This window comes from Zonotrichia leucophrys, chromosome 3, assembly GCF_028769735.1.
Source record: "Zonotrichia leucophrys gambelii isolate GWCS_2022_RI chromosome 3, RI_Zleu_2.0, whole genome shotgun sequence".
NCBI classification, from domain to species: domain Eukaryota; kingdom Metazoa; phylum Chordata; class Aves; order Passeriformes; family Passerellidae; genus Zonotrichia; species Zonotrichia leucophrys.
This window is the reverse complement of record NC_088172.1, coordinates 59,925,470-59,942,085: the sequence shown is the minus strand read 5'-3', so window position 1 is coordinate 59,942,085 and position 16,616 is coordinate 59,925,470. Positions and strand designations below refer to the sequence as shown.

The 16,616-nt window shown below is 40.0% G+C and overlaps 1 protein-coding gene across 7 annotated transcripts in view; it reads right to left on the bottom strand.

The window, feature by feature from the left end:
• RGS7 (regulator of G protein signaling 7) overlaps positions 1–16,616 on the bottom strand; it is a 235,175-nt gene that overhangs the window by 203,739 nt on the left and 14,820 nt on the right. For 2 of the 7 annotated variants that reach the window (XM_064708435.1, XM_064708434.1), the window contains exons 1-2: positions 4,251–4,390; positions 3,029–3,140 (exon numbers count right to left, since the gene is read on the bottom strand). The exons of 1 other annotated variant lie outside the window; for it this stretch is intronic. In XM_064708435.1, the coding sequence (XP_064564505.1) occupies positions 3,029–3,106 (78 nt within the window). In that variant the 5' untranslated portion in view covers positions 3,107–3,140; positions 4,251–4,390. Of the gene's footprint in view, positions 1–3,028; positions 3,141–4,250; positions 4,553–16,616 lie in introns of those variants that run through there. 4 more of the 7 variants (XM_064708433.1, XM_064708436.1, XM_064708438.1 and 1 more) reach the window with 4 other exon arrangements.

Below are 16,616 nucleotides of genomic sequence, written 5' to 3'. Positions count from 1 at the left end.
AAAATAAAAATTATTCCCCAAGGCATAAAAACACTGACACAAGCATCTTAAAAGGCAGAGTAAAAATTATATAGGGAACTATTTATCAGTGCTGCTGTCTTTTCCAGATTCAAGTTATTCTTAGTTTTGTGTGTATTGAATATTGAATTATCCTATGCTGATTTTTTTAAATTCTTTTTTGAAACCAAAATGTAATGAAACCACTGTTCAGCTAGGAATAAAAGCTACTATGAGAATAAGATACTATCTACACTCTATATTACTTGAGATTACAATTTGATTATCAATTGTTCAATTCTTCAAATAAGCAACTAATCAAAAAACAAATGCATTTTAAAAAATAGAAAACCAGCCCTTTTTTGTCAAGAGTTTGAAGAGTTTGAATTAAGCCTTAAAAACCAAATTTGAAAACACTAAGACTTGATTCTGTATAAATTTTTTTATACAATGCTCCTGACAGAATCGGGATTTAGGCAATACAGGGCTGTAACTCCATGTAGTTAGGAACATACTTAGATCAGATTGTGTCCGGAAGTTAGACAGACTGGAAGAATGACCAGATTACAAAACTGTGGTTTATAGCCAAAATAACAGTCTTCACAGGACAGCCAAATTTTAACTCTCCATTAACGTAAGTAAGAGATATCCCATCTACTCTTTGCCAATACAGATATCACAAAATGTGTGATTTTCCATCTGTTCATGTATAAACTACTGGAAGAAAGCATTTCCACCTTTGTGCATTTTGACAACATTATTTAAAATATAAGACTTCAAATTCAGTTCTGACTGAACCCAGCCAGTAGCATGTTTATATTTTTTTTCTAAAAACTGTTCATACGTTTCCAGTTGGCCAAAAAAGAGAGTCCTTCACGAAGCTGTCAGATCTAGTTCTTTGTTCATACAGTGCTCTCATTCCCAACACAATGACAGACAGAGAGAGAAGTGTTGTGTTTTCAAGTGTATTACAAGAAATTCTGTGATTTAGTTGCTCCTATTAAAGAATTATACTCAGAGATTACATACTCTAAGGTGACATGATTTCCACTTGACTATCCTCCTTTTATGTTCCAGACCCAGAATTTAGAACATGTTTGCTTACACCAATATCTTATTTCAAGAAAAGGCAGACAACTTCTTGAAAAGCTATCTATTATTTTGTTGCCTGTTTCTTGAGTATTGCCAAAGGAAGGGCTACTCAGTTTTCTCTCCGTACTCTAACACAGTGTGCATAATCAGAAATTATCTTTAATTCACTGTGCAACAAAAATAAATAGGTAAAAAAACACCCCACAAACAAATAGGGCAGGCAATGCTGTAGAAGGTCAGAATTTTTCAAAGTTTAATACTCAGAGCACAACTTGTGCTCTTAGTGACAACAAGGGAAGGACCGCTGCTGCACTGAAGGACACAAATTCATATCATCCCTTTGCAGATGTATCACAGAGAACAAAAGAGGTGTTTGATGTCTTGATTTGCTGAGCCTACACCTGAGGTGGTGTGTCCTATTCCCACTCCTCATTTTCAAATCTCCTGTGCACCACCAGGACTCTCGTTACTTCTCTCAGCTGTTCATTCAATCTCGATGCTGCTCAGAGGTGAAGCTGCCCTGAGGCCATGATAAATTTTGGCATGAGGTCATACAAAACACCATAGGTCACAAATTTTACAAAACTCACCAAAGGAAGAGAAAAACAGTTTCTCTGTGTTGTCCCTCCGTGTCCTAAATAAGTGGAGAAAAGACCTTTTTGCCAGCATTGAAGTAAATGGCAAATGTGGAAAGATTCTGTTTAGAAAGATCAAAAACCTATAATGAACAATATAAGATCTAGTATATTGCTTTTCATATGTACAGCATATTTTCATGTATGCAATTGCCTTTTGAAACACACCTGTGCTGTTAATGGCAAGGTAATCCTATATTTTTCTAGATGTGCATTCGTAGAAGGATAACCACATTCACTTATGTAAAAAGGAACCTAACTTCACAAAACAGCAGATACAACAAACTAAGTGAAATCAGCAACTCATCATGAAGAGAAAAAAGCATGCATCAGACTTCAATTCAAGACTATTTCTTAATTTCTGGGAAAAGAACACTTACCACAGTTACTGTTTATACTTCAGTTCACCACAAAGACTAAACTGATTATATATCAGATGTTTTCTATTATAGTTAACTCGTAAGGGGAAAAGTCAATGCCTCTAACAAAGTAAAGTATTGATTTTTTGCCACCTGGTAAAAACAACCACAAACAAGTTAAGAAGCACTGTGTTCTAAGAATAAACAAGCAGTTGTATAATTACTTATTTCAATTTACAACAGCAAAATTATTTTTTCTCCACTATTATTGGAATTTATGTTGTTATTCTTTTTTCTTAGATGCAATTCAGACTTTAAAAAAAAAACACCACATAATGCAAAATCTCCAAGCCTTTACTCCCACTTAAATTAAAGCATAATCACTAAATAAGCCTCACTATTAGTGAGGCCTCGAAATTACGTGTATTGGTGTTGTAAGAATAACTACACCAGAAGCCTTTCCAGAGAAAAATTCTAAAGTGTATGGTTTTGGGAGGTTTTTGACTTGTGGCAATCAGAGATAAGTGAAATCTTTAATCAGTTTTTCCCCTCATATGAAATAAATAAGGGGTTCCGACTTCTCGGCACAAGACAGAAACACTGTATTGTACAGTTAATATTTAGCTTTAATACATATGAAATCTTTTTACAAATAAAACTTTTAAAGTGAACGCTTGAGCTCAAAACATGGTCCAGTCTCTGGCACATCACCACCATAACATATAATATGTATCAATGCAGAAAGTAACTGAAATACATCAAGTATCTCAAATTGAAAAGCAGCAATGTTGACGTGTGCAAATTTTACCATTTCAAACCATTCAACAGATACAATAATTTCCCTATTCAAGAAATTGGAGAGAAACAAAAATAATGGCTTCACTTGCTCGGCAAAAAAGCCCAGGATTTCACCTTCCTCAGCTTCTGAAAAATACAAAGGCTTACCTTTCTGTACACCAGCATGTTTGGGGATTCATCAGCCACCCCATTGCTGCTTTGCCCATAATTATTTCCTTGTGCCATGTCCCACAAATTTGATCCGCTTTTGGATGCTGCACTGTAAAAGGTAAAAGTGGTTTCAATAGGGCATCGCCTCAGGTCTCCTTGCTTCCCTGATGATTAATGGACCTGACTTTCTACCAACACGTTATCAAAATCAGCGTATGCTCTCACTCCAACAGATATTTACATGGGAGCGAAGCTCCTAATTCGTCATTTACTATCATTACTCTCTTTTGCCGGTAAATTATGGATGTAAGGTGTTGATCTAATTTAAACGTTAATGAATTGTCACTGGGAGCAGCTCCCTGCCACACCGCTAACCACCACATCACACAGACGCCTCCTCACGAAGCGCCTCTCCCTCCCATGCGCGGGCTCACCAAGGGACGCTCTGCGCCTTCCAGGCCAGTTTTGGGAGCACTGACTCGGCCCGTGACGTGCATTCAGCAGTGCCCTCCGCTCGCACCTCGGGTCGTAGCAACTTTCACAACAGCCAAACGCACGAAAAGCAAACCAGACGCTTTGAACCTCCCTGTAATTCACCAGCTCATCTGTGCCCCCCCATACGGCGGGGCAGGGGAGCAGGTGACGAGGGAAAATGAAGAACCAAGCCAGAACACTGTTCCGGTTGCTTTCAACTACTTTCATCGCACTTTACCGCCAAACACCGGCTCCCTGCCAGCCCCGTCTCCTCCCCGCCCTCCCCCGGGTCACACGGGAGCTGCACTGAGCAAGAGCTCGGATCATGCCGTAGCTCCGGCTTTGCACGCAGGTGTAAGAATGTGCTCCATCTACAGACCACACCGGCGGATGCGGAGAGCCCGGAGAGCCGCCGAGCCCTACTCCAAGCGCTAACCCCCCGAGCCCTCCCCAGCCTGCGAGTCCCCTCGCCTTCGGGCTTGGCTGCCCCCGTCCGCGCTCCGGCCCGCGCTGCCCCCGCAGCGCCCGCGGGGTTTGCGCGGCTCCGGGCGGCCAAAGGCCGGGCGCACCTCACCGCACCGGCTCGGCTCCCCGCGGGCAGCCCGGCGCGGCGCCCGCAGCTCCCTCCAGCACCGCGGACAGCGGCGGCGCCGCCCGGGGGCCCGGCGGGAGCGGGGCCGCGGCTCCGCGGCGGGAGGCGCAGGGCGGGGGCGCGGAGGGGCGCGGAGCCCGCCCGCTCGGTTACCTCTGGGCCAAGGTCACTGCGAGCTGGCCGCGGCTCCTCGGCTGCTCCTGCGGCTCCTGGCGCGCCCCGCGCGGTGGGTGTCAGCCGGCAGCGGGCGGAGGGACGCGGCGATCGCTCATCACACACACGCACACACACGCACTGCGGGCGGAGGCGCTGCTGCCGCCGCCGCCGCCGCCGAGGCTGCGGCTCTGCCGTGCTCTGCCGGAGCGGCGGCAGCTCAGCTCAGCTCAGCTCAGCTCAGCTCAGCTCCCTCCCCGCAATGGAGCGGCCGTCACGTGGGGGACGGGCACGTCAAAGGTGCTGCCGCTGCCGCTGCCGCCGCTCCGCCACACAGCAGCAGCCTTCCTCCTCCTCCTCCCTCCTCCTCCTCTTCCTCGGCGCTCTAGGCTCCCTCACCGAAAACAGCGGCCAAGAAACTGCAGCTGCCAGCAGATCTGGCAGCAGCCCTGTAAATGAGATTAGGCATCACTGGTGGGCTGGGCAGGAAGAGAATGTGGGCTAATGGGATAGGGAAGAAAAAGGGGAGTTGTTGGGGAAACTGGGTCACCTCCCTCATATTTCTTTACCGACAAGGAATCTGCCTCTTCCTCTGTCTTATGCTGGACACCTCATGTATATTTTTCAGTGAAAACTATGGAGAACCTGTGCTCTGTTGGCACTGCAGACTTTCCTGAGCAGTGGAACACAGAGAGCAGAGTGAACCTGTTTCAGGCAGATAGGAAGAAACCCTAAGGACACCTCAAGACACCCTCGGGACTGTTTTGCCATGTCCTAGGCAACTGCCTAACTTGTGAAGGCCTCACATTGGCTAAGATAAAAGAAAAAGATCAGGTCTCTCAGTCTTACTTCCCCATGCAGACAAGAATAATTTTGCAATGCCGCTCTTGCAAGGGGGTTGAAATGCCCAGAACTCAACATCCACAAGAACACAAGGTACTTAAGTGGTTACACTTTGGTATATTTCGATTTGAAAGGGTCTTTTCTGGAAACTGTAGCTCTTATTACAAGAATGATCTTGCAAAAGAATCCTCTACTGTGCACTGCACCTTGTGGAGTGTGTGCTGGTAAATCGTGCAATTCAAGCAGAGGTTTCCATGCAAACTGGGTCACCTTCACCCTTACTTGTTCTACCTTTCTCACATCTCAGAGAGCTCAAACCAACAATATCGTGCTAGAAGTTTGTTATTATCATCTACTGCAACTACTTTTAACTACTCTTCCAAACTTTGCAGATGCCTTGAGATACTTTAACAGAGGATGTGGTGAATTAGCTCAGGCAATGATAGGGAGCCGCAGTGGCAACAATAAAAGGAAGGAAAAAGGACAGAACTGATCTGGACTTTTTGGAGAGCTGAGGAAAGGAAGACATAAGTTTGATAATGGTCCTAAGAATGAACACCGGAGTAAAGAACTATGATCTCCATCAGAAATAGGAATGTTTTTCAGAGACAGAAGTTGTAAAAGGTGAAATGACACAATAAGAATCACCCACTCTGTTCAGTGAGATACACTGGCTGCAAAGAAAAGGAGCTCTCTGTAGCAGACAGACATTTTCTGTCTCAATTTCGATAGAGGAGAATAATTTATCATGTCACAAGGAAAAGGAAATGTGAAAACAAATGGTGTTGGAAAAGACAGAACTCTGGAGTTTTGAGGTGGAAGAGAACAAAGGCAAGAATTCAACAGCACAACCATAAAGTGAAGAAATATCAGTGTTGAAAGTAGTTAGCAGAGGAATTTATTAAACCAAAGATTAAACAGAGAACTAAGACCTGTTTCCCACTAAAACTCACTTCACATACAATAGCATCTCAGTGAGACTAATAAAGTAAGGATCAAAATATTAATCTTCCAACAGATTCTCTGATTCAGCCCAGTCCACTGTTGAGAAATGGGAATCAGCAATAAAGACCTCAGTGTATTTTCACACAGACATCCCAGATGAGCAGCACTGCAGTGTTCAGAGCTCAGCAATTTGACTTTGTAAGTCTGACAGGTGCACTAGAAGACAAGGGAAATGCCTCCCAAGATCTGCTAAAAACACAAGTGACAGCCTTGTGGTTGTATGGCATCAAAATAAAGTCTTTATCAGACTGGAGTTTAAATTTCTTTTTCAGAGTAAAAATGGGAACTGCACAAAATATAATTCAAATATAATTTTACCCTTAAAGAGGGACAGGAGGAAAATCTTTTAAAATATTGATAAAATACATATTCTTTCCACTTGCTCTGCCAGGCCCTAAACATAGTAATTGTGTTAAAGAGCATAAAAATCAAACATTAGCAAGTTTCCAATGAGATCAACATTTGTTTTCTTACTCTGCCTCATTTTGTTGTTAATGTAAGGGACAAAAAAACCCACATAAAATGAAAGCGTTTTGTACTACAGTTCTTGAACTACCTACATGAGGTTACTCAAAAGCTGACTTCAAACTACCTACTTTCTATAAAGTATTCTGCAAATAGATTTTGGTAGCAGTGATGTGTCTTTGGAAAGCTCCCCAGCAAAGCTGACTAATTTAGGCAGCAACATTTTCCAAGCTTTTATTCTCTGAGACTGTCCTTAAAACTAAGGGCGGAAGCATACCCAACTGAGTTAGATTTTGGCTATGCTACCTCCAATTTTGCCTTTGCTTTAACTTCGTTTTAACCATTCTGATTATTTTCCAAGTAAATAAAATACAAAATCCTATACTAATAGGCGAAGTTTATATATTTTCTTTGAAAGTAATCAAATTTAGTAACATAAATGCAGTTCTAAAGCAGAGCAATTACTTGGGCCCATGGAAGTTAATAGGTATTTCTCCAGTAACATCAAAAGGAAGTGTACTCCATAGTTTTTAATCTTGTCCTCAGTGCCAGAGGAACACCTTAAACATCTCAGTCACGCATCTTACAGCTACAGACCTGCTACACTGAAGCACAACAAAACTTTTTCACCAGCATACCCACTGTCTAAATGAAGTAGAACTCTAAACCCTAATGGGTCTAAACCCTAATGGGGTTAAACAGAAGGCCAGAAACTACCCAACAGAATTTGCTTTTTGCCATCATTTTGTGATGAAAGAGACCCTGGACTGGACTACTTTCATAAATACAAGTAGAAAGAAAATAATTTATTTAAAAAATATGTAACCGGATAGTCTCATTCTATTGTACTTGGGTGTGTTTGTTCAACAGCCTATAAAAAGCTTTAATTCATAAATTACTTACACATCTTTCCCATGCTGAAAGTCATCACTTATATACAACCAGCATTAGCTTCCCCAGAAAGCGTGGTCTGCCAGAAGAGGAAAGGCCTTTTCAAAATGCAAGGCAAAACTACTCATTAATAAAACAAAGATGATGGGGAAAGGCTGCCAAGGGGCAGCTTTATCTAACAAGGCAATAAAGTACACATGATTGAGCAAGGTGGTGACTACATTTTCTGTGTTTAGCTTTCACTGTCAGTACAACTCAAGTATTCCAGTAACATCACATGCACAAGGCATTTTTAAGTAAAAATATTATGTCAGGATGTGTACAACAATCTGTCTGGATACGATCAGAAATTTTGCTGTCTGTCCTGCTGGCCAATGCTGCAGCATTATATCAGTATGCCCCCTTTATCCATCAATTTATCTTGTCTTATGGCTAGACTAAATGTTCCTTGGAGTAACGACATGCTGTGCAAGCTCTTAGCACAGCATGATCTTGTTCTGTGACCAAGTTTTTAAAGCTTTAGAGCATTATAAACAACCACATTCAAATTTACTAAAATAATGTAGACATGCTAACTGAACTCCAAACACTGACATGAGTTAATATTGCACTACCTTAAAGTATAAGACCCAGATTTTTTTTTTTCACTAGCTGGTTAAGCACAGAGACAAGCTGCCTGCTTTAATGGAACTCGTGTATTTGTGACCCTACCAATCCACAAGTGTTCCAATGCCAGGCTCTGAGCAGGTACCTGGTGATTCCAGGCGAGCTTTTGGCCTTTTTGATGAGATGGGAACACCTGCTCCTTCAGGAGTGAATTGCAATCAATCTGTTTAATGTAGGTCTTCAAATGTCATTGTGATGATTACAGGTCACAGTATATATTTTCTAGAACTGAACCCAGGACTGACTTAGAAACTTCACTTTCTTCATTTTTTTTATGCTCTTGGAATTTGGTTTGTCACTTACCTTACAACACTATTAAAATGTTAATTACCTTTGTCAATTTATGATGTGGCTGATAAAAGCTATTGGTGTTCTGTCAGGTAGGGAAGGAGCTAAAAAAACCCAAAAAGATATTTTTAAAACATAAAAGAAAGAGGTAACTGAAAAGAAATCTGGATTAACAAAAAGAATTTTGATCTGATAGGAAAAATAAGAGTTGTGCAGAGACATAATTTCACAGGAATGCAAAATTATTAGAAATAAGGAAAACCCATATTTCCATAATCTTTTTTTAAGTGATAGATAGATAGATAGATAGATAGATAGATAGATAGATGATAGATAGATAGATGATAGATAGATAGATAGATAGATAGATAGATAGATAGATAGATAGATAGATAGATATACATACACCCCCACAGAGAACACAGTACAATTGGCATATATTTGAAACCTTAATGCAACAAATTTTATCCCTTACTGTTATTGTAACAGAAAGTCCACAGCTACATAGAATTTTATATCATTATAGTGGCCCACCAAAGCTATCCATGGAAAGCCAACTTCTTCTCTCGACAAAGGAGGACAACCTCAAGCAGTTCCACTGCAGTCCTGACAATTTATCCAGCTGTAGCTTCACCCAGAAGAGGGCAGGCTTTCTCAGACAAAGAGGCTCCGATAGCTGGCTGACGCACTACTAGGATTTTTTCCCCTCCTAGAAGGGTTACCACAACTGGCTATATACCATTATTTCATCAAAAAGTGAGAGTGGTTACAGAAATGAAACATCACACCACATTCCTTTAAAACTGCCTGGAAGACCTGTGATTAATAAGCCCTGATCTTACAATAAGTTACAAGCTGGAGAAATCAATCAAGCACGGAGAGATAGAACAAATCTGCAGGGAAGAAAAAAAAATAGAACAAAAAGATGGAAGTTTTAGTCAAATTTGGATCTCATCATACTAACAGTCTTAATTCAAGCACAGTTCTGAATCCTGGTCTCCTAACTTCCAAAATAGCTCTTGTGGATGTTTTCCATTTTGCGTAAATAAATTATTATTGGCACAGAACAAAACCTGAGTTTACAAAATGGGACATTTTGTCCCTTCTTCAGATAAAATAATTAAAATAAGGGTGTGTTGCTCTCAGCATCTCTTATCACCTGGTATTTACAACATCCTCCCCAGAGGCAAAGATGAGCAGTTTATAGATTAATATCTGCATCTTCAGATGCCACATACTTCACATAGGAGTGTCCAATTACTGAGCAACTTCATACAAAGTAAGGAAAGAAAACACAAGGATTGTGGTTTTGTAAATTTAGCTACAATGCTTTTAGCTCAAGCTATTAGCTTAATTCAATCTGACAGCAGTCTCAGGTTGAAAAAAATACCCATAGTATTTTTTTTGTGACAAAACCAACAAAAAACTGCAAAAAACCAAGGAACAGGCTCTTCCTCTTCATTCCTCCAGAAAATCTCTCAGACAGGCCTGATTCATACGACAGCACTTGCTCAGATCAAAATAGAATAAGCCACTTATTAAGGATGAGTTAGGAAGACATTGATTTAGAATCCTTTGGCATGAAAGGACCCGAGAAAGGAGGACACAGAAGCCCTATAAAGGGAGGGAGGAAAGATTACCATGTGTGAGAATGCCATGGTTACAGACTAGAACAGATTAATTGTCAAAAGACCTCCTAACAGAATTAACAGGAAACACTGAGAACTATCTGGAGGAATAATTTGTGTGGCAAAGAACTGAGCTGATAAATAAGAATAATGCAGCAGAACAAAACAAGGAGAAAAGAAACAAATCCAGAAACCCTCACACTGGTCACAGTTAGCAGGGCACGGTTCTTGCAAGCTGCTGAAATGGTTTTGGGGGAAGATATCTTGCAAGTGCTCAGAAGGAGATGAGGGAACAACTGAGAAATTTTGAAAAGTAAAAGTTGTCCCTTATTCTATCTGATCTTATCCTCTATACAGAGAGATAGAATTTCTAGAAAATCCTGTTAAATAGGTAAATGCCAAAAAAATGCAGAATATTGGCTGACTTCTGCAGGTTTCTGTCAGTTCTCACAGGTGTTTTATCTTACTAAAAAATAATTTTTCTACAACATACTTTTTAGACTGCAAGAAAAGCTTACATGTACCAGAAAATAATAAAAACGTGGCAGCTAGCAAGTCAGGAAATAGCTTCAGATGTCAGCAGCACGCTATCATAGGCAGCCTGCAAGTATCAAACTTGCCTATGCAAGCTACTGCTGAAATTGCCCACTTTGCTCATTCCCTCCAGCAATCAGAGTTGATGTGACTTAATCTCATTAATTCACTGAGCTGAATGCACTGGAGAAAAAGAGAGCTCAGCAGTTTAACCAGCTTCGTTCATCATTTTTCTTTCCTTCCTCCACCTTTCATTTTGAAGTTCCCTATATCATTCATGAATTCCCTGCCTCATATCCACAGACAATAGAAAACAACTTTTTTCCCCAAGGTTGCTTTGTTTTTCTAAAGGCTTAAATCAGCCAGAATCAATTTGCTGATTGTGCATCACAAAATGAACCAATCTACATCCATTTATATCCAAGTACACACAATAAATATAGTCATTCTCAAACAGGAAATGGAGTTCTCATTCTTTTAAACTCTACACAGCATTTAGGCTGAAAGGAGAGCTTTATTTTTTAAATTGTATTCTCCAGAAACTCAAAGGACTAAAAACTACAGAAAGAAAACATCTATAATGGCTAAATAGTCCCATTTAACAAAAAGTTTTTTAAAAAAAGTAACAGAACCACAAAATAGGGATGTGGGTTTGCTGGGGTTTTTTCAAACCACAGTATAAACTCAAGTCATTCCCAGAATGCACTCCTTACCACAAGATTGTTTTACTTCAGTCTACAAGATTATTAGCAAACATTCAACTTCTATACATTTTCCCCAATACTAAAGGAAACTCCCTTAAATTCAAAAGTTTAGATGTATAGTTCAAAACAGTTGGCTGAGAAAACAAATTTTTTTTAGAAAAGTGTGAAACTCTTGGCTGTATTACCTAAAATCATAACAAGATATTTATTTTTGAAAAAAGTATACCTAAACTGGCTACAGATTCAGTAGCTCAAAGTGGTCAGTCAGAGTAGTTTAGACAGTCAAGAAAAGTCTGACAAATTTCCTGTATCATAATACTTGCTTCAGCTTTCAGTATTTGAGAGTCAGTGAGTAAAAAATGCATCTTTACTGAACTATACTATATTATAATACCAAGCCACTCTGCAAGCAAGGAAAACAAAGCAGCCTTGACATTATAGCCTGAAATACCCAGGCAGTGAGGAAAAACTAGAAGGAAATTAAAAGAGCAAGACATGTAGAAAAAGAAATCTTTTTTTGTGTATTCTCTTTCCAAAATATCTGAATTTTGGCACTGTGCACAATATCATTCTTCAGTCAGAGAACTGCTTAACACAAGGATATATGCATTTGGCTTTGTCACTAGGTTTTACTTCAAGTACAAGAAGCAGACACTGAAGCCTGATAAGGTATGTGACAGATAAAATGCTTAACATGGAAGAATTACTTTCCTCCCAATACAGCAATGGTTTAAACTTTATTTTTTGCAGAGGCATGGAGACAGACAGGAGCAGGAAAATAATCTGGTAGTAAAGAAAGCAGAGCTTTGCTGTGCTAGACTGGGAACTAAAATGTTATGCAAGGCTATCAGGTGGTCCAGCATGAGATTTTTACAGTATAAAGGTTTGTCTTGTAGGAGAGGAAATAAAGATATTTAGCCATGGATAGATATTTAGCCTGTGGATAACAGAAGAGAGAGAGATAGGGGAAAATGAATAAAGAGGTCATAACATTGAAGGCAGGAAGGTAGCGTGAACGCATCCAGACTGGAAAATGATCCACAGTGGGAAAGGACAGCACTACTTATTTAATAAGGAAGAAGAGTGAAACCAGATTTCACTATCTCAATGACTGTATGCCAAATGAAACTTATGCAGCTTGCAGTGGTAAAGTAAGAGAATGGACTAAGATGAACGAGAGGAAGCAAGGAAGACAATTCAGAAAGCAAGCATTGATCCCACTTTCTCTGCAAATTGATTTGATTTTCAGGATAAAATTAATAAAATAAAAACTAAAACTTAATCCAAGAACACTGAAAAAAATTGAATGCTATAGAAAAGAAGAATGCACCTGGCTATTCACCTCAACAAAGAAAAGAGACTCAGGGAGTCACAGGAAACCAAAATACTTGGAGATTGGACAAAAATGAAAACAAAGAGCAATAAAGGTACAGAGCAGAAAGAGTCCACAAGTTACCAAACAAGGACAACCAGTCTTTAAATTATTTAAATATTAATGACTAAAATAATAAGGGAACAAATTCTGAGCAACTTCCAGATGAGGACAGCATGGCTTTGTATATAGGAATAAATTTAGGTTGTAAGGAACAAAACTGGTTGCAAAATATGAAAAGCTAATTTATTAGTCTAAGCCACAAGGGATTTCAGGGAATTCTTTAAAGGCAGAAAAAACCACAGTAGGGTGGCTAAAAACCTAAGTAAACAGCTTTTATGTGTCAGAAGGAACTGAAATTTACAGTCACAAACTTAAAGCACTGTTCATAGTTCTTTCACACTCTGTCTCTTATACAGCGCCTTGTCACCTGATAGTGCTACAGGATGGCAATGCAAATGTGCATTTGACCTCATGATACTATTTGTTCTACATTCACCAGTCTGGATACAAGGTACCGTAATAGATGTCATTTTATGCCATTATAATGCACTTATGTCTGGCACAAATTCATCACAGACAGTGGTGTCCTATTTGATAGTGGAAGAATAAACAGAAGTGAAATCTGGCTTCAGCTCGGTTCACCTCAGACCAAAAGCTCACCAAACAAAAAGCAGCAATCAAGGTACTTCCTGGCATACAGCAGACACCCAGGGGTCCAGTGATTAGGTCCACAGACTCAACCACAGCTCTTCCCAGTTGATTTCATATTTCCTTTCTGAGTTGTTTGGAGATTACTTCTATGGCCATATTGGCATTTCTGTTCTCATCATCGGGAATATTTTTCATTCCCTAAAGCACCAAAATTTGCAAACACACAAGAGGAAGGACCTTGAAATATGGAACCAACCCTACAATTTAGGCTGACAATAACTTGCAAAGCAGCAATCACTTTTCACAATCACATTCAGAGTAAGCTTCATCAGACATGAAACTCACATCCAGGAAGCAAACAGCAGATATGGAAATGTAAGTACACATGCCAACCTAATCATGTTTTTAGCCAACTAAATATCATTTTTGTTTGGAGAAGCATGTTCCAGTATATTGTTCCTGATGTTCTAAATATTGTAGGAGTGCTTTGCCAGTCACAACACAGCTATTGATTGTCCTTCCCAGCCTCATCCACAAGGCTAAACACAACATCCCAATAATTCGTATGCAGGCATCTGTGACAATGGAAGGTCAGTATTTGTCAATTAGAGGAGAAAGAGAATAAAGTCATGAACTCAAATGGATGAAGATTAACAGTAATGCGAAAATGTTTCGATTCTGAATATCACTAGGTAATAATGGCATCATCACAGGGTACAAGTGCTGCATCCAGGTCCATCCTTTTCACTCTGGCCTCTCTCCATTTCACTATCCAGCACTTGGGCAATGCTACCTGGATAACCTCTCCTTGCCAGCAATTCAGAGGGAATGAACAGGACAGAAGTCACACTTCCTCCTCCTCCTCCACAGTGCTGATTCCTGACTCCTGCAGTCTGCAGAAAAGCAAAGAACTGCTGCTCTACAGTTATCAGGGCAGTCTGTGGATGCAGAGAGTAGAGTGCTTTGAGGCAATGACTGCATGTCTAAGCAGACAAACTTACACTGCAGTTTTTATTCTGGGACAAAAATCCTCAAAGAGTAAGTCCTACAACTCCAGAGAAATGAGATGCTTTATTCAGCTTTTGCTACAGACTGTAACAGAGGCATCCCCACCTCACAGGCCCTTCCTTCCTTCCTTCTCAAACCATCATTGTCCTCCCTAAAAGTGAAAATGCTGTCACAGTTTCTACTGATACCAAATATGCATAGCTTCATGCATGGGCACAAGGAGGTGAGGAGTTTTGCTATTTCAACATACTAACTTTTCTGCAGTATTCCAAGATCCTTCTTTGCCCAGTTCTCTTGCCAAAAAAGACATTATTATTCTCACAGTGGAAGCCAAGTAGCTCTAAAACCTGTTTAAAGCAGCCTAGTAGAATTCATGTCTAGGGAAAAAAAAAAAAAAAGCAGCATGATTAAGAGGCAAGAAATCAGGTTTGATCCTCAAAAGTTCCAATAGGTCATTTAAGGGTGGTATCTCTTCCTTTAAAAATAAATAATCACTTAAAGAAAGGCAATGCTGATGTCTGAGCCAAATAAAGCATCCTTACCAACAAAGAATCCTGCCCAAATGGTAAAGTTCAACTGGCTTCACTTAACACTGACAAAATATTTCTGAAGATTTTCTTGGAACAGTATCTAAAACATTACAATTAAACATGTGAAGCAGCAAAAAAGAGAACAGAAAAGGGAGTTTTCTAGGGCATCAAAAGTGGGACACAATGTATGATTAAATTTTTTTCAGATCTTTAACTTTTAAAAATGTGTTTAATTAAAAGAAACATATTTGCATTACTCATGCAGATTAATGTAGCTCAGGTCACCAATGCTTTGTGATTTTTAATTATTAACAGTTTTAACTGACTCTGAAAATTATATTAGAGGGCTTGGAAAAAAATCAAGAATCTTTACCATCCACTTTGTAAGCAAACATTATTTACTGCATCCACCTCTAGGTAGCAATTTACATAGTTCTTACTACCTATAGCAGTGGCATGTAATACAAAGGTTTGGGTCCATGGTCTTGTTTGGCTATCTCTTGTTCTAAACAAAGAATTTCATTTTCTGCCAATTAAAGGACAAGCATATAAACCGTAGAATCTTCCCAGTTTATGGGTCAAAGAGATGGGGAAGAGATTGGAAGTATGATTACCAGAGAAATATCTCCATTACACACCATTGGAGGGCTCTAACTCCTAGTTATCCTGCTGGCAGCATAAGTCAGTTATGGGTTGCTGAGAAATTACCTTCTTCCTTTCCTGTGTTGTTTCCCTCCTTAAGAACACACTGACTTCACAAAGTGAGTGCTAACTGACCTGAAAAACTCATTTCTTGTGCAGAGAACTCAGAGTCCAACTTGCTCACTGGGGCCTGAATTTCACCCTTCAGCTACAGCGTTGAGATTGAGTGAGTGGTGCAGACACAGCAACCATCCCCTTTCCTTCCTCTCTCCAGTTGTCTTTCTCTCAGTCCTGAACTTTTAATTTTTTTAATACCTTCTGTATTGGTACACTGATTTTTCACACTTCCAAGGCAGGTAGGAGCTCAGGAGCACCTGGAGTATCAGCACAGGACTCCAAGCAAAGCACATCTTCCCAAAGTGCAGAAAAATCCAGAAGTGTTTCTCAGGACAGCAGCAACTTCCTGATTTGAGCAGCAAGACCCCATAGGTGAGGACAGGCTTAGTAATTCCACAGCTTTCGAAATCCCATTTCATGGCAATTTCCTGAGAAACCACAGCTCCCTGAGGTAGAGTAAGGAAAGGGGCTTTGTTCTTCAGACCCTGTGGAATCCCACCTGAAAAGGCTCATTTGAAACCTCATTCCAGCAGCATCCTAAGAGCCAGTGAGCTTGTTTCTGACACATAACACAACAGGAGATAACTATGGCAGAGAAAAGTGCAACTACACCAGGTCACAAATGGAAGCAGGTCATATGAAATGTGTAATTTGGCAAACAGCACTAAAACAGCCACTCTGGCACAGGGAGCAAAACAAAACTGAAAAATTAGCAGGTATGAAGCAAGCAGATGAACAATGAGAGACAAAGTTAGGGCCATGAATTTAAAGGAAAGAGACAATAGTACAAAACCTTTCTGGCCCATAGCAGGTCAAGTACAGTGAGATAAAAAACAGAATAAAAGGACATAAAATAGGATTTTATTGTCAAACAGGTATGTGGGAACACAGTAAGAGAAAGAAAAAACAGTTTTAGCATGCAGACAGCCATTTCTCCCATAAGAAATTAATCTTTCAAAAAAGCTATATGTGGTATTCCTAGGATCATATTTTGCTTGAGGGAAAGAGACTAGAAAGAA